Raw genomic sequence first — 19,721 nt, forward strand, 5'->3', positions numbered from 1 at the left:
TAATCAGCGGGTAACACGGGACAGGTGGTGGCGATAGCGCCGAGTAGCACACGCAGTTCCGGATTGGCGACGCGCGTCCCCAAGGTCTAGCGTGAGCCGGCCAGCATGGTGAAAGCAAAGGCATGCCACAACCGCGCACACAGGAAAAACGCACTGTTGTGGACAAAGAGTCAGGACAGCGGCAATGAGCCCTGATAGCACGGGGCGTGCCTCTCAGCAATGTCCGTCACTGCGGACATTATTTTTAAAAATCTCGCACATCACCATACAGCAAACATAATATCAAAAGTGGTGTTCATTCTCGGACATAATAAGAAGGTTTACCATGCAGTTACCATGATCGATGGGCGACTTTGGCACCTCAACATTAAAATGTAAATGTTCCATAATTTGTTCCTTTTCAACCTATATGTGCTGACTAACAGGTAATGATATCTAACTAGTCTGTATCTATCTGCTAGTTTCTAATGCATTTTGTACCTCACAAATGTCCTTGAGGTGTTTGATGTAGTGTCTCTCCGTGCTCATGATCTCGTTGATGACGTTAGCTCTCATTTGGTCACGGTTCTGGAGAGGTGAGCCCAGACACAAACAATCGTTGGCTGGGTCCAGATGACCATTTTGAACCTCGCTCGTGCCTTCGGCTGGTTCCCCTCCTCCATCCTCTTGATTCACCCACAACTAAGGACAAACACATTCACACGCACAAACAAGGGGCACGTGATGACTGGGAAGCTGTGTGCAAACTACATTTGATGAAAAGGTTTTAACAAACAAATCCAACTGCAGACCCTTAATCCAAAACAAAATGCGCACATACAAGCACCTACGTACATCAGACATAGCACAAGTCATATAGTATTTTCAAAGATTTTTTCCCAGAGGTCATCTGACCTTATGTGTGACCCCACCCATTTCACTTCTACACACATACACAGTGGATATAGACAAGAAGTGACCACACCACTTGTAAATCAATTGTAGTCATTGTACATGTGATCTCAATTCAATCAAAAAAAATATACGGTGTATACTAAAACGAACCACACTAAACCTGACACTGTAGTTTGTTGAAGGACATTTGCTTAAATTACAACATTCTGTTTATGAGATAAAAGGCTTAGTATTTACCTGGCAAAAGCTAGATGATTACATGAATCACTCGACGTAGTTCTTTACATTATCAATCTGGGACATTGTGATCTCCTTGTACAGCCTACCAAACCTTTCTTTTGACAAATCACGGCAGCGGAAATCCTAATCGGGACATTAGACATTTCCAGACCAAATGCACAAAGTGCCTCTCACTGCTCTTCTTCCAAAAGGAAACAGTGAATAACTCTGCGAGAACAGAATTAATTGCAGCATCCATGCACGTTTGGTTGTTTTGCTTGTTTTCCCAGACTCGTGGCTTTTTGCCTTCATTGCAGCCACACATATCCCGCCCCCAAACACACCGTTGCTTTGTGATTGGTCCAGTCATTCGGTGACCTTGCTCAGAAGAAATCAGTGGGCTCGGGACATGATGGATTTTGTGAATTCAATAATTGAGAATTCAGCTTGCAGGGAAGGTTATGTTTGTACAGTAGTTCTTGAATACTGGGCCACCATTGCTTGCAGAGCCATTCCAAATTTGTCAAATTGCAAGGGCATTGCTTGTGCAGACATCCCACGTGTTTTCAGTTGGATTTAGGTCTGGGTTCTGTCTGAGCCAACTCATTGTCTTTTGGTGAACGTTCTGTTAATTTGGATGTATACCTGGGTTAATTCTCTGCTGAACAGAATTTGCTTTTGAGCGGAATTTGAAGGCTTTTGGACAAAATGAACCTGTATTCGAGAGAGAGGGAGGAGAGAGAATGAGGGACAGAAAAGAAACCAATAATGCTGTGGCTGTGACTGTATTTCATTGCTGTACAGCCAGGACTACAGCAGAAATTATTTATGATGCCGCGGGTCTCTTGACGCTAGTCTTTTAATCAACTTTTGGTAACATCAAGGTGGTTCCACTTCGTTTTTACAATCTTCAATGTGCTTCAGGTTACATGTAATGCTGTTGAATTTTCTACCCCTGATATGCACAAACCTAGCAATAACTTTTTTTTCACCTTTGTGGAGCAATTTTAATAATTAATGACTTTATTCATGGAGAAATTTGCTAATTTTGTTAATCGGAGACACCTGAAGCAAATATTACACTATTACGGAATGTAGGGTTGTCGCTTATCAAATATTTTAGTATTTGAGTGTCCTATTGAAAATCCTATTGAATAATCAATTATTCAAATAAATTATATTGTTGTAATACGAAAACACATAAGAGAAAACAAAATATTTACCTAAATATCTTACAATCAGTTGTTTTCCTTTTTAATACAATCAACGGTTTATGTTTTTTAAAATCACACTATTTTCTTGAATTAAAAAATATACAAATTGAAATGATTAAAATTAAGATTAATTTCAAATCATACTTTGTACTTTGTATGCTCAGATGTTTGAAAAAATGCTTGAGAATATTTAAGTTGATGCTTCGCAAACAATACAAAGTATACAAACAGTAAAAAAGTTATTTGAACCAGTGCTAGGGTTTTGTTGTTGTTTTGATTTTTTGTTTTATTTAACATGCCGGGTCGCAATTGCAAATGCTCATTGTGTAAAGGCACATTTAAACTAAAATGAAGTTCACGAGGAATCAAATACTTTCTTTATTTGATTACACCAAAACAATGTACTGTTTGGGCACACGAGTCATTTCACTCTGAAGTCCTTGCTGAACATTTTTTGCATTTTTCACCCGCATTACTCAAAATGTAGCCATTTATGGTACTGCACTGGCCATATGTCACAGTGCCTAGTGCCCTACACTGAGCAAAACTTGCAAGCACCATAATTATGGTCACGGGCATATACTGTACTTGTCACCATGGTAATAAACAAGCCACATATACGACAGCAGCCATAATTAACAGAGACCTAGCCCTCCGCATACTTGCAACCTTTCACGATTTTTTAACCCTACCTCCAACGTGCCTCCGGATCAGCCATTACTCCCACAAATCCCCCAATTTTACAGCTGCTTTTTTGAGGAACACTAGTAAGTGGGCAGTCACTGACAAATGTCTGCGTCAATGGCACATCAAAATAAGACTATATGAAGCAAACTTATCAATCAGGGCACACAAAAAGAAGATAACATCCTCAAAGCGGATGAAGAAAAGAACAAGAGACATACATATTGGGAATGTCCCGATACGATATTCTGTATCGGTATCAGCACCTGATCTGGCTCTTTGGTAAGTATCGGACAGAATCGGATTCTGTATCTGTATCGGCACCTGATCTGGCTCTTTGGTGAGTATCGGACAGAATCGGATTCTGTATCGGTATTGGCACCTGATCCTGCTCTTTGGTGAGCATCGGACAGAATCGGATTCGGTCCCAGGATCGCGCCTGGTGGAGCGATTTCATTGCTTTATTTTAGATAATCAACCAGTGTCTGTCGTGGAAAACAATGGCTTTTTTCGTAATAGACTTTTTGGAACCAACAGATAAACTTCCTTACAGGGACGGCATTATTGGAGCTTTACAACAAGAACTGCAAGTTGAGTTTTGCTAAGGCTTAAGATGCAACATTAAAATATATGACATTTTATTATGGCTTGACTCACAGGGGAAATTTGATTAAAAATGGCTAAACATAATTGTTCAATGTGTTGTAAGTATAACAAAGGACATAAGCAATCCTTTTAATTCATATATGATTCGTTCCACACTTTAGGATTAAAAAAAAAAAAAAAAAGGGAAAGAGCACACCTTAATAAAATCTGAGCAAATCACTAGTATGAGAAAGTAGTGTCATAGTATCAGCAACAATGTTGTCAGCACAGTCCACACTACTAGCTAAAATTAAACAGTGGAACAGTAGATGAGTCTTGTCTCAACTGTGAGTTTACACAGAGAAGTTATGTTCCATTATTAGCCATGTTGCAAAGAGTTAGTCCTCATCATAATTTCTCCTTTTCGTGGGATAATTATGGAGGGAGATTGGGACCCAAATTTTGTATTTGAAAAAACAAAACTCGTACTTGAAAAAAATAAAACTTGACACTGAAAATAAATATGTTGAGCTCGAAACTTTGAAAATGAAAAAAAAATATATATTCAAAATATAAATACTTATATTATATATATTATATATGAAAAGGTTGTTTGAGTTGAAAATAGTTTTGCTTCATTTTGGTACATTTTTTGAATAAACTATTTGTTTTCACTTTTCACCTCCATTTATTTTTCAAATTTTTAGGTCTTTTTTTTTAGTTACATGTTTTATATTTGCAGATTCACATATCTTTTTCAGGTTCAACAGTTATTTTCAGATTCAGATCTTTTTTCTTTCAGGTTCAAATCTTTTTTTCGAGTTTCACACTTTTGACGCGATCTGGCATTGGGGATGTGGTACTAGCTGAGCGTACAAGCTCAACACGTTTATTTTCAGTTTTGAGTTTCATTTTTTTCAAGTACGAGTTTTGTTTTTTTCCAGTACAAAATTTATGACCCCAATCTACCTCCATATATAATGCATTTGCTGCCAAATGCTTGAATTGATGCCACCCTCAATTTTTCTGTCAGCTTGGTCTATCCAAACTGGTAATAATTTGTGTTTGGGATTTAAAAAAAAAATAATAATTAAGAAGCTATAGTAACTTGCATCTTCTGGAATTTTCTGTTCCAGGCTAAATGTTACATTACACTAAATATGAACATAGAACATTAGAATTGTTGCAAATGGCTGTTCATTATTCCATCCAGAATTGGCAAACACAGTTGTGCACTTCCATAAACATATGAAAGTGAACTGACCACATATAATTGATTGGAAAAAAGTTTTTCATTTCCCTTTCAGTGTACGGTGCACGGCAATTACAATGAAGGTGGAAGGTTGTGTAAAACAGAGCAAGACATACGGGCTACATTGATTTTTAAACCCTTTCCCACTTATAACCTGAATACACACAAAAAAATGAGTTTTTTGGCAAACATTGGCTCATTTTGAAAATTACACACAAAAAATAGGTGTTTTTTGTGTAAACATCTGGTGTTTCTTTAGTGTAAACACCGAACTGGTGAATAGGTCAATGGAAAACAGTTGATTGTCATGATTGGGTATCAAAGGAGCATGCCCAAAATGCTCAGTTGTTCAAGAGCAAGGATGGGACAAGGTTCACCGATTTGTAAACAACTGTCTGAGCAAACCTTTGTCAATGTACAATTGCAATAAATTTTGGGATGTCATCATGTCTGGTTCTTAATATAATCAGTGACGTGTTCACTTTCTATACCCACTGCTGATCTTTGGAAACATCCTAACATGCACAATTGCTCTTAAACATTCATACGCACAGGTTCACACACATAATATTCGATCCTGCCGTCACAGCGAGCGTGATTTCATAATGCCCAGCAGCCAACACCTGATGACACACACTGCCAAGAGTACATTGAAGAACTGACGGGGAGAATGCCAAACACGAGATGAGAAATGCAGCGCCACAGACAAGCAGAGTGACGGGTGGGAGAGCACGAAACTGCAAGGACAAAAACCAGTAGCGCAGCCTTACAGTACAACTGCAAAATAGTCAGAGTCAACAGTAAATGAACTGTCCTGGAAAAAGATTTTGAAAAAATAGCAATGGACATCAGTATTGATGTAAATTTAAAGTTAAGATGATTAGTCACTTATACTGCCTAATAGCCTAAATATTTTGGGTACAGATATTGAGGGGGGGGGGAAAAATTGAATCTTTACTTTTGACTCATCACTACTACCTAGTATCTATGACACCTGTCAAGGGTGACTGGATGAGTTTAATGTTTGGAAATGTTGAGGGTGCGTTGCGTGGTGGGTTGGACAGGCTTAGATGGGTGGATGAGGCTGGGGAAAAAAACGCACCTTTGACGTGGTGTTTTGGAACCGTGGAGTTGCTATGGGGTTGATATAGAAAACCTGTTTTGTTTGGGGCTGAGGAGGGTGGGGTTCCACCTTGGAGAGAAAGAATGACACAACAGAAAGATACTTTTTGGTTGACAGTCCTGCCCTCTTGGGAGCGACGATGGAAGGGTGGACAGGTGGGAATGGTAATGACGGATGTCGGAAGGGGACATTTTTGCTGTGAGCACAAAAGGATGCTCTTCCTTCAGTAGGACATCAAATAAATAAGACGCAGCATCTTCATCAGACAACAGTTCACACAGTTAGTGTTGTTCATATGCTGGTAGTTATCTCATTGTAAAATGACAATATGGTGATTTCATTGGAGAGAAAAAAAAAGAAACGTGATAGCACATGAAAGGGACACCCTCGGCATGTATTTTTAGTAAGGCAGTATTTATTGTTCAAATAAATGATTGTTCATCATTGTGTATACAGTATGTGTGAAGAGCCAGCAGCATACCAACAGTTGGTTTGTTTGCATATGTTCATGTGCCTCCAGTTGTGTGAGCGGATGTATGTTGTGTCTGTAGTTGTGGGCCAGCTGCGGCAGACTCACCCGCACAAAGCTGGCCGGGAACCATCCCTCCTCCTCATCAATCTGGCCCCACCACCAGTCCTTGTTGGAGGCATCCAGCACCTTTATGACGTCACCGGCCTTAAATGCCAACTCCCGGTCCGCCATGGTCACATGGTCCCATACCGCCTCAGCGTTGACGATTGACCCTCCACTTATCAACTAAAGAATAGGTGAGAATAGAAAATGTATTTAAATCTATAGCTCCTTAAAAATAGACTCCATCGATGTAGAAATTAAATGGTTTAGGTTATCATATATAGTATCTAACATCTTTTTTACGCTTCTGAATAAAAAGATTAATGCCCTATGAATTGTGTTTCAAATGGAAAGAAAAATATCGAATTGATGTCACAGTGATTGAAATACTTTTCTTTTGTGTTGAAACCACTCATTACTAATGAAGGCAAATTCAAACCCTCAAAGCTCACTGACTGCAAAAAGCATAACACAGTTGCTAACACAAAGCACAGCACAATACAACAATGAGCACCAACAGAAAAAGGGCAAAACTACGACAGGAGAAACAACACAAAGTTTGGACATGCAACACTCAGTAGGGAGGGATCATGGCCTGTGAGCTGATCTTTCAGGGATGCAAGCAGCTAGCTAAGTGTTCTCATTATAGTACAAGAGACAGCGGCGGCGCTATTAAGTGAGACCCAGATCTGACATCACCCATTTAGTGTACCGAAATGTTAGCCATCACACTGCTTTGCCACCTAGAGCCGAAAACCAGGTCCACATTAATGCATCTGTGTCCTCTTCCTGTTCCGTCTTTTCACCAGAATCGGCCAGTCCAAACGTAACCCTGCATGTATCTAATTGTGGGCAGTGCAGCCAGTTCTACCCAAGCCAGTCAAGATCTGCTTTAGCTCTAGGTAATAGGTTTACAAAGGGTTAAACAGCATGAACTCCAAATTGAAAGCCTCAACTGTGAAATATCCTGTTTTGATTTTTTTAAATCCATCTTGAATGTGCTTGCATTGTATTTAGCATTACTGCATTGATCAATAAAAAGGTTTTGTTGGCGGCAGCCCTAAATTTGACTTTTGTTCAAACTTTTCACATCGTAAACTGAACAGTGACTAACTAAATGAACTTTGTATGATGACATCAGTTTGTTCTTGGAACTCACACAACAAAGAAAGTCATAAAGACAAGTTTAAACGTCCTTTTTCGACACCTAACTAACCACTGCGTCATGTTGGATTTCTAAGGAAACGTCTAATAAGAGAAGTTTACACATAGTTGGTTAACTAAGGCAACGGGTCTGGTGCATCTGCTAAATTCTTCCTTACATCCATTTGTGTTCAAAGATGTCACTGAGTAGCTTGATTACATCGACAATCACATAGGGCTGTGAGCTGCTGCAACAATAGCTCCAGCCTATATCTCAAAGCTCTTCACTTCAGGAAGAGAGGAGGATTACTGCAAAAACATGTGTCACGCTGCCATGGAAACAGCACGGATGGAGGCTGCTCAAAAAGATTAAAAAATCTGTTCATTCAGGAAGAGAAATTGGATTTATATCAGACAGAAATGATTGTACAGTATTGCAGAAATAGATCGTGGCATGATGGACCTGACTGGGCCAGCGCATGCACAACGGAGGTCAGCCTTGATGCTCCCCTATTAAAACTGATCAGGTTGGACCATATTCTTCTGCCCAATGGGAAGAGAGAGCAATCCAGTCACTCTTATGCTGTGCCTCCCTATTCTATTCATTCCTTTCCCTCATCTCATCACCTTAACAGCACTCTCCAAACGGCTTCATTCTTTCCCCTACATGTCTGAATAAATTAAAAATGTTACCTAATCAATCTCAACAATTGCCCCTGCCTTGGCGAAGATAGATCAAATAACATGAGAAAGCTCTTATACGCAAATACTCCTGACCTGTGGATCTGACAGCTGTAATGACCTACACAGTACGTCAAGTTGCACCATCATAAATCAGGACCCTACTCAACTTGGAAGATCTGTATTTAGGTCAAAGCAAACGCATGCAGAGGAATGTCTCTCTCTAAGCGTTGCATGTTCAAGCGACATCAATTTAACAGAGAGCAAGAAATACAAAAATGACAATAGCTTGAGTCTTTCTATCTTTGCACCACAAAGCATCAGCATTCGCTGCACTGGCAGCCCCACTGCATTCTTCCTCTCTTTGTAGTTGTAGCATAGCTGCACTGAAGCACCCACAGCATTTCTAAGCAAATACAAACTGTATGTTTCGATAAGCCTTACCATGTTCGTAGCATGTAACTGTAAGGAGAGCGCTTGCATGGGGAAATCCGGCTCATACGATCATGATTGGCGATCCCTTTCAATAGAGCACAAAATGATGGTTGTGCACGAGAGGAGCTTGAGCTGTCGTTTAACAGGGTGCTATATTCCAGAAAGAGGTTTCTCTTACTGACGCACAGAGTGAGTCTCGTGGTCCGTCCTCCCTGCGTCTGCCAACCTTGTTATGTAATACACATATACCCCGAGTCTGGGAGCCAATCAGAAATAGCTCTTCCTAAAATCAGGGAGAAATAGCAGTACATCTTGTCACTCACACGCACAAGCACACAAATTCTTTGCACATCATTTAACATTTAATAAGAAGACACCTGCCCTGCACTGATTGAATCAAATACGAAGAAGTTATAATGCATGCACAAAAACAAACCACGGCAGCTACTTGCTATGTGCTGTGCTGCTTACTTTAAGATTGTGCCATTGCCACGACAGTATTCGACATCATGATGCTCTGCTCTGCTCTGCTCTCAAGTGCGGCCCCTACGTGGAAGTAAGCTCAAGCTTCAGTGAAGAGAACATCGGCTCACATGCCATGACAAGTGAAAGTTACCTTCCCTTGTATAACGAATGGCTGCCAAGTATTTGTCTGCACATGCAGTGAAACCTTCCCACCTTCATGAAACAAACACATTACTTAGCCTACAGGGTGAGAGAGCACTTTAAATCTAAAAAAGAAGACAAAGCGAACTAGCCTGTCCACCATCACTAATAATAGGAATGTCATGAACAACTCTGAGATGGGCTTTTAGCATATCTATTTATAACGTATCATCAAACATTTATGACACCTGCCCCCCATCTTTTATTGGCTTACGCTTCTGCATGCAATGAAATGGGGATTTTTTCCCTCCAACATGCCTTTTCACTTGGCAGATAAAAAAAAAAAAAAAAAAAAAAAAAAAAAAGAGCTGTGAGCCTCAGAAACATGTGCATTGTTCAAGTGTAACTAGTCCATGTACTGGAAATGGGAGCTGAGGTTAACTGCATCTAAAATGGGGGAAACCTTAATGTGAGCCTGTCCTTTATTAGGCCTTGCCTTGTCCACAACTGATTACTGTTAAGGTAGCATGATCTTGCGGCGTCTGCAGCACACATCTCACTTGCAGGCCTATTTGCCAGGAATAACACGTTGTCTTCAGTCGGGAGATTACATCTTTTGCTTCCATGCTGGGAATAATAAGCAATAAAAGTCACGCAGCAGCAGCAGCAAGCCGAGGTTAAAAAAAAAAAAAAAAAAAACATCACCCGGCCTCATAAAATACTGAGAGAATTAAATAACTCTCGCGCTCATAAGCCATGGGATACAACATGGAGGAGAGAGAAAAGGAGCTCGACGAAAGGGACATGTTAATATGCGTGGATAACTCGAGTGACCACAGAAAAGGGTTACAGCATCACAAGGTCTAGTGTGTCCGCACCATGACCAAACAACATAATCTGTCACAAACGAACGTTGATAGGAGACAATACACAACGAAGGATGGGGGGGGGGGGGGGGGGGGGGGGGATAACACAAATACATAATGTTGTACCAACGTCATTCATTTCAATGCGTAGCCGTGATGGAGCGCCGGGTGTCCCCACTCTCAACCACCGCGCACCGCCTGTCTCTCCTCTCCTGTGTGACAGCGAGGTGGACTGCGAACCGGGCCCCGAGCGCAGATCCATTTAACGAGTACCGAGGATGAACATCAACAGCACGTTCACAAGCACCAGCACCGCGATCACCGTAAACACCGCGCAAGTCTGGACATCCAAGGCCATGGCGCAGCACTGCGGGCCGCGAGAGGCGTTCTCAGTCGGGCGGTATTCAGCTGCGAAGACCCCAGGCAAGCATGTAATCCACCTTTACAGTTGGGCAAAACGTGGAAAAAAAGATGCCAATACGCCTCCTCACGCTGCGTCTTGTAACTCATAATGGCACAGGAAGGGATGCATCATCCTCACCATCATCATCGTCATCAGTCTGCACCCCGATTTCTCCCTGCTGGTCAACACCTGACGGTGTTTTGCTCTTCCCGACAAACGCAATTCTCCGGGCTGCAGATTAAAGCAGGCGGGGGAGAGGCGGTGTGCAGGCTGTGAGCAGCTGCGGAGCTGCCTTCCGGTGAGCGGGGGGACCAGGCAGGAGAGGGGCTCGGCGTTGGAGAGGCGGTCCTGAACTAATTCTCATCACCCTCCACTGCGAGACTACCGGCATTAGACATCACACCAGGCGGGGAGGGGCACGGCCAGCCCCTCGCTGACTTCATTGACCACCAAGGCTGAAATCACAACCATCATCCCTTCGAACAAATACCATCGTACGTGCCAAGTCATTTATCATTTATCGGTCGCACCTTACGGGAGGATTTCACGACAAAGGACAAGTGTTGAGCACCTTGTATATTGACATATCAGCATCTCGTATACAGTGAATTTTCGCGTGCGGGGGACAAAGACACTAATTCAAACTCGTATTTCTATGTGAAATCGTTTTTGTGCGACATTCAAATGATAACACTTGCTGATTGCCCTGTCACACTTGTTTCGTGTGAATAATAGAAATACCCAAATTATCAGAATCAAGTGAAATACCGTATTGGTCTGAATATAAGACGACCCTGATTATAAGACGACCCCCTCTTTTTCAAGACTCAAGTTTGAAAAAAATACTTTTTGAACATCAATTTTAATTTTTCTACGGAAAATAATTACAGTGCATCTGAAACAAAGGATTATAACAATATATTCGAGAGTAAAAGCATGTTTTTTTGCCTCATTCAAATCATGCAAAAACTGTCCCTCACATCTTAATATCTGAACATTTAAATATGGAAACTAAAGTGCAATCACATTTGTAAATGAATGGCTTCTGGTTTTTGAAATGTAAATAAACCAATCTACTGTGATAAAACAACGAAATTGCAATAACTGCATTAACCAACAAAATGAAGTCTAACGAACAAATCTGAACAAGGAAAAACATTGCAATAAAATAATGCAAACTGGTTTAAACTTGAGAGTAGCTGAGATCTGTCAGAATTACTTCTGTCCTCGTACGCGCACACCCTGTCGAGCTCCTGAAAGCGGCCGCTCTGAGGACCCTGGAAAACTTTTCTCTGATTGTGAGCATTTTTGGGTGATCTTTTTGAACTCTTCATCTCCGTACATTACACTCTGTGACACCATATTTCACAGCCGCTTTGAAATTGTTGGAAAACTCTGCCTCATTTATCACCATCATCTTGAAGTTTGCATCATAACAATTTCCTTAGCTGCCGGTTTACCTGGCCGATCTTCGACCCACTTTTCTCCAGATTGTCACTATGTTTCTCCATTTTCTGTTATCTCGTCTCTTATTTTCTTCTCTTTTCTTGCTTACTGCTATATTTTATTTTTCTTCTTCGTGGCTTGGGTTTGCTTTGGCCTGGGGAGTTAAGGTCAGCATTCGCTTTAAAGATATCTGGCGCCATCTAGGGTTGTGAATGGGTATAATGTCTAGACCCTGAATTCAAGACGACCCACACTTTTTCAGTCTTATTTCAATGCAAAAAACACCGTCTTATATTCGGGCCAATACGGTAATCAGCAGAAGCTGTATTGTTGACTAACATATCAAATGGATAAATATTCTCTTGCAAATTCTGTACTGGAATATAACAAATTTCCCAAATTAAACGCTATATACATCAGTTAATTATGTTATTTGAAGCTGGGAGATATGACTGAAAAGTATATCACCATATAAGTATTATATACTGATATCGACCAATATGTACTTATTTTTTAATTAAACTTTTGAAAAATAGTAACCTGAAAAAAGGTCATTTGTTTTCTTAATAATATATATTTTTAAATAAATGCCTTTTTAAAATAATGTGCTTAATGTGTGATATGGCTGAAAAATGTCTTAATATCGACAATGAAATGACCTGTTAAAAATAGTTAAATATATACAAATAATGTTATAATAATAAATGTACTACTAGTACTACTACTACTAATAATAATAACAACAAGAATAACAATAATAATAATAACGTTAACGTTTTTGGTGCACCGGTACATTATAATGGGCAAAGTTGCTTTTCCAGCAGTACACTGTCAATGCTCATTTGCGCTAGCCACTACCATAAAGTTACATACTTCAAACTTAATTTAATGTTCATACAGTGTATGTGTAGTAAACTAAAACTCTTTTGCAGTGCAGGCATCGCCATTTATGAGTCAAATAAGTCAAGAAAAAAAATTAACAAACGAGTTAAAATTAGTCACAGGTATGAGTTAAAATTAGTCACAGCTACATCTTTGGTCCAGTTCAGCTGTACAGAGCATCAACGCTAAGATATGACAACCCTTCTCAAACAAGATCCCGCTCTGTGCTTGCATATGTATGTGTGTGCATGTGTGTGAAAGGCAGAGGGAGCATATTACATAAGCGTGCCCTTCCACTGTGGGCTCACTCTCCAATCTCCCTGACATTTAGACAACAAAGGTCACATCTGAAAGTCTAAATCTGCACAGACACCAATGCTAATTCACTCATGCATATACAGAAGAGTTGGTTTGTTAAAACAGTACAATTCCTCACAGTATTACATCTGAACTTATTTTACATGAACAAGCATTGAAACCCGACCCTAGTTCTTCTCTTTGATCGACTTAGCCCTCATCTTGTTTAGGCACATTTTTATCGGATTTAAAACTGGATAGATTGATATATAATGTTTTAACATACACAATTTGAGTTGATTGGATAGGACAACTTGCCCAAAGTTGAGCTATTTTGTGGCTCCCGATGTCTGTGAAAACGAGTTTCCTGAAAACAGTTCTTGCAGCAAAAGAGACATGTCTGTACATGATGTCTACTATGTTGCACATTCATTGCCCTCATTGATTTCAGCAGCCGTCACTGTTTAACTGAGAACCTTAAACATCGCATCGCAGTTGGAACCCATTGACTCATCATGTAAAGAAATTCTTTCACTTAAGAATCATATTATGCATTAGTGTCTGCAATTAAGGGTTAGGCAATTTTTTTTCCCTATCTACTCTTGTTAATAATGACCTCGAACCCCTTCCCAAGTAATATCTGATCACACAAGTCACGAAAAGGCCACATTCATCCATTAAGGCGTAACTCCAGTCCACAAAGGTCAACACTGGACAAAAACAGTGTCAACGTGATCTGGTAACCGAAAAACAAAGAGGCAAATCGGATGACATGAAACCTTACACTGAATGTCACATGGACACTTCTGCACTTCAGTGTTTGTCAACAGATTCACTGGTGTACTTATATTGCTGCTGAGAAGCACCGTCTCACATTCTATTTCTCAGAGAAACACACATAAATCTACGGTATACAGTCCTCATAAATGATGTTGGTATTATCCATCATCGCCATACATTACCAACAGTGGGAGCAGTGTAAGGACAGATGCACTTAACAACTTTCATCTCATGGAGTGAGGTCTCGAGCCCTCTATTAGGAAGCAAACCATACTGGGGAACTTAAGTGGCCGGTCAAAATGGATGCCACTGCCATTTTGACAAGAGCAGCCGTAAAGCGCAGTCCTCTGTCAAGACAGCAATGTCAGCTGGTTGTATATTTTCTTGCTCCATTTTTTATTTGAAGAGTCATAAACTTCAGTACATAATATGTGGATAGCTGTGCAGGTTAAACATTGGTTTACAGCTACCCCAATAAAATTGAGAGGCCAAATAAAAGAGGGGGGGGAAACATTATTTATCTTAGGTTGTCTTTTTTAATATTTTAGGAAGTGGCTCAAAATGGGTGAAGAGATTATCCTTAATTCTAACCCTAGATTATTATTTTTTTCTTGAGTCAGTTTGTGTGACACCACAAACATTTTTAGAATGTTTCCCTGTGAATAAGAATTTTTGTGTGATCAAATCTGTCTGTGGCCGGAGGGCATTTGCTTATTGAGGCAATAGCCACCACACCCATTTCCACTCCAGTCTGCTCCTGTTCTTTTGTTTCCCTCCTAGCCCCACAGCAACCACACCGATTTCCTGCTTTCTCCCAGGGCCGGTTAGTCTCAGAATGCCTAAAAATGTGCATTTTCTTGAACCCAGATCTTTGATCATTGTTCAGAAATTACTCACTGAAAGCAAGGTATAATAAGGTATGCATCTGTGCAGCATTTTTGTTGTCGGAAAAAAAAGGTCAAGAAAGGGTCTATATAAAAAGATGTTTTTTTGTTTCCAATGGTGGCTTTTCCTTTCTATGGACAGTCTATTTATCATGATACATATAATCTAATCAGCATTTCCAATTTAGACAATCTGAACAATTTCACAAGGGTAATCAAAAAAGTCCAAAGCATGCTTAATATGAATGGTGGTTTGTACAAAACTCTAGAAAGGGTATTTATGATGGAAAAGGAGTAAAAATGCTTGACCTGTTTCATCTATGATTTGTTGCAGGGGAGCTCTGCGCTGCTGCACTTGCATTGTGCCAGTTATGAGCGTGTTTACTAGTGTCACAACTCATCAGAGCACTGGCAGCCACCTGGGGCCCTAAACATTGGAATCCTGGCTCCTTTTTTGCATGCAATGTCTGTTAGAATTTTAACAAATGTCTACTTCAGAGCAGTGTAGTTAGATCCCTCCTTGTTTATTACATCTGAAGTCTTTTTTTTTTGTTATAGTCTTCTCACACACTTAGTATATCGGAGACATCATATCAAGCTGTTTTAGTTTGTCTGTGTATATACACCAGACCTGCACACAAATTGGTTCTGTTTGTTTTTTTAGATCTTATATTTCCCATTGTAATGAACGGAAACGCGATTAATCCGCTGAAGCTAAAAGACAAAAGTTACAATACTGGTGCCTACCTTGCTGTGTGTGATGCACAGAGCCTGGTTACACAATGCAGAAAAAGCACAAGGCAGATGTTTCCACTCATCCATGACAAGCATTTCCACTACCTTTAACAGTTTCCTCATTTTTAGGAGGCATTCTACTTTGTTTGCTGGATGGGCAATAGTTCAACGTGTCGACACGGGAACTACTGTACGTCCACATTTATTTCTAATAATGCACCTGCTTCTGGCATCTGGGATTGGGCCAATATAGTTTTTGCCTACATATGCAGCTGCTTATGAGTTTTCACATTACAGCAATGTGTGTTGCCAATCATGATTACTTGGGGTGTAACAATACATTTTTTGACCGATACTGTACGTCTGGATATGAGGCCTAACAATTCGAGCGATATACTGCTTTTCGAAAACTATACATTTTGGCACTACAACTTTAACAATACGGGTGAGAAAATTTTGACACGATATTTCAATACTTTGATATAGTATCATTGGCATTTCTGTAAATCTATACTACCTTGTGTTCTGGACCATAAGTCGCAGTTTTTTTCATAGTTTGGCCGGGGCTGCAACTTATACTCAGAAGCGACTTATGTGTGAAATTATTAACACATCCATCCACCCGTCCGTCCGTCCGTCCGTCCGTCCGTCCATCCATCCATCCATCCATCCATCCATCCATCCATCCATCCATCCATCCATTTTCTATACCGCTTGTCCCCACGGGGGTCGCGGGCGTGCTGGAGCCTATCCCAGCAATCATCGGGCAGTAGGCGGGGGACACCCTGAACTGGTTGGCAGCCAATTGCAGGCCACACAGAGATGAACAACCATCCGCACTCACACCTACAGGCTCAATAAGCCTACCATGCATGTTTTTTGGCTGTGGCAAGAAACCAACGCAGGCACAGGGAGAACATGCAAACTCCACGCAAAGAGGGCCAAAGATGGAATCGAACCCGCATCCTTCGAACTTTGAGGTGGACGTGCTAAGCAGTGCACCACCAAGCCGTCCCAGTGCTACTGATATGTCTTTTTGTTCTTTGTTATGCATTTTATGGCTGGCGCTACTTGTACTCCAGTGCGATTTATCTAATTATATGTATCAGCAAACAATTTTGCCAAAGGCTAACATTTCAAACATATCAGTTGGTCTACATGTCTAGTAGCAAAAACTGTTGTGCCGATGCAGTTAAAAAAAAAAATCCCTTTTCCCTGTTCTGATTTTGGTGGGTCAAATGTGTTCCAAATCCAAGTATTCCTGCAATGTTTACTGTATATGTACTAGTCATTGCTGTTTGGTTCAAAGAATAAGTATTTCGATGGATAATGTGACATGTCCCACTGTGTGATCTGTCATTCACCACACCTCGAGTATACTGCTGAATGTGTGTACCGTTCTTTTGCTTCAACACGCAGCTATCAATTGTTGAATGCAAGCACTTGTTTCTGAAAATTGAAATCAAAACACATAGATGCATGTTCTTTGCGTCTTGAAATGAAAACAAGCATGTACATGTACGCCCCGTAATGCCGCACTACTGTCACTCAAAACATGCATGCTTCCGCAAGCGAGACGACATGGGCCATACAACTGTCGAGATGCGTCTACCAATTGTCGTGTTGCCGTTGTATTTCACTGGGCATTTGCAAAGACTATACACGGCAACTGTCTTGTCAAGACGATCTCCTTTCTTGCAACATCAAAAGTGCGCTTGCTCATGCGGATCCTTTGCATTGTCTCGTCTGTCAAGACGCAATCTGTGACCTCTGCAGAATCTGAGTCACACATGCACAAGTCCGCCATCTTGGATCACTAACCACAGCAACTACACTAATACCAAATATCTTTACATGATTGCTCAATGTTCGTATAAGATAAAATATGATATGATGAGAAACGTACACAAAGTTTCTTATATAAAATCATAAATTATAGGTGGAATTAGGATGAAATGAAGTCTATTGAAATAATACACTGACAATATTATTTTATATATACAATATTACCTAACTTATCACTTGATATTACTAATGGTAGTCATAAATTGTGTAGGGACACCTACGGATTTTGCGCGTGAACGTGTTTTTACCTCGTGTGATTGCAGTAGATTGCGATCCAAGATTGCCAACCTAATTCATTTAATAGTTTATAAAAAGGATGCTGTGTCGATGTGTGGCCAGCATCAATGTGAACAAATCCATTTCGCATTGGGCCGCGAGGCAGACACATGGATTCAATAGATGTATTGTTCCACCACCAATGGTTACCCAGCGCGAGAAGAAGCCTTCACATCCATGCTCAGACCACTATACCAAAGGCAGGACATAATGAGGTCATTTTTCAACAAACATTTTGAACGTAACCCAAATTGTTTGATGGACGTTGGTAACAAGAGGTTCCAAGAATAATGACAAGCAAACTAAATCAAAATATGCTTCCATACTCACAGTCCCACAAGAAAATAGAAGCAGAAGGTACTGTACGCTCACATGCCTGGAAGGAAGACCACATTAGGACAATGCAAGTGAGGGGAGCAGGTGAAAAATAAAAATTGGTAAGTTAAAAACAAATTGATGTGAGAAGATGAAGAAAGTAGAGACGTCAGTGATTGAGCTCTAGCTTTTAACTCAACACTTGAAGGGGAGAGGCAGGGTGAAGAAGAAAAACTCAGAGTGAAGTGGTTGCATAATACTGGACGTGTGTGCGATGTACTAGCTCTTTCTCTGATGCCGCATTGGAGCCTGAAAGGTTAGAGACAGAAACTATAACAAAATCATGTACACAGGAAGTGTCAGCTGCCAGGAAAATCCACCCCATCTTTCACATGGGCCTACAGGACAAAACTACAACTAGAACACCTTACAGCCAATTCTACTTGTCTAATTATTTTAGAAATGGGTCACCACCATTGCATGTGCACAATTCATTGAAGGGTGAATGATGCTAATACCTGCCAAACTTCAAACTACTGGATGTAAGCTTGAACTCCACAGAGAACATTTGCCTTGTATGTTTGTCTAATACCATGTGCATAAGTCCGCTTCAGTTGTTTTTGGAACGCTAATGCACAAGCCCTTCGAAACAAACATCCCTGGAGCAGTTTACTAATGAGAGCAATAACTCACCACTTCTGATAGGCCCAAGCACCTTGTCTGTTACACAAAGGTTTAGACCTCGCTTAAGCAATCTTTAGTGTGTGAACTGTAAATAATAAACATCCTCCACCAGAAGCTCATCCAGCTCACGGTGCCTGCCTCCACCTGTCAGTGGATCGATCACCAGGTTCCTGACCAACAGGAGACAGTGTGTGAGGCTGGGGACCATCACATCCGACACCTGGACCACCAATACTGGCGCCCCCCAGGGGTGCGTCCTCTCTCCACGGCTCTTCTCTCTCTACACTAACGATTGGTCCTCAGGCGACTCTTCTGTGAAGCTCCTGAAGTATGCGGACGACACCACTCTCATTGGACTGATCTGGGACGGTGACGAGACTGCGTACAGACAGGAGGTGAAGCGGCTTGTCCACCGATGCAGCCAAAACCGCCTGGAGCTGAACCCGCTCAAGACCATGGAGATGACAGTGGACTTCAGGCGAGACCCTTCACCACTTTCACCCCTCACTATCCACAGTACTAATACTATTCTCTCCACAGACACCTTCAAGTTCCTGGTATCCACAATCTCTCAGGACCTGAAATTGACCAGCCACATAGACACTGTCCGGGGGAAGGCCCAGCAGAGGCTGTACTTTCTGAGACAGCTCAGGAAGTTCAACCTGCCACAGGAGCTGCTGAAGAGCTTCTATATTGCCATCATCCAGTCTGTTCTCTGCACCTCCATCACTGTCTGGTTTGTTTTGGCCACCAAACAAGACAAGCACAGACTGCAACTTACAATCAGGACAGCAGAAAAGATAATCGGGACCAACCTCCCATCGATCCAGGACTTGTACTTGTCCAGGACCAGGAAACGTGCAAGTAACATCTCTACAGACCCTTCTCACCCAGGATG

At 41.0% G+C, this 19,721-nt stretch overlaps 1 protein-coding gene across 1 annotated transcript in view; it reads right to left on the reverse strand.

The window, feature by feature from the left end:
• The window catches only part of LOC147061195 (uncharacterized), a 47,193-nt gene that overhangs the window by 15,047 nt on the left and 12,425 nt on the right, over positions 1-19,721 (reverse strand). The window contains exons 6-8 of the mRNA XM_085905047.1: positions 6,549-6,728; positions 5,951-6,040; positions 481-681 (exon numbers count right to left, since the gene is read on the reverse strand). Coding sequence (XP_085761173.1) covers positions 481-681; positions 5,951-6,040; positions 6,549-6,728 — 471 coding nt within the window. The remainder of the gene's footprint in view (positions 1-480; positions 682-5,950; positions 6,041-6,548; positions 6,729-19,721) is intronic.

This window comes from Syngnathus leptorhynchus, chromosome 2 (assembly GCF_054491065.1).
Source record: "Syngnathus leptorhynchus isolate UIUO chromosome 2, UIUO_Slep, whole genome shotgun sequence".
Lineage (NCBI taxonomy): Eukaryota > Metazoa > Chordata > Actinopteri > Syngnathiformes > Syngnathidae > Syngnathus > Syngnathus leptorhynchus.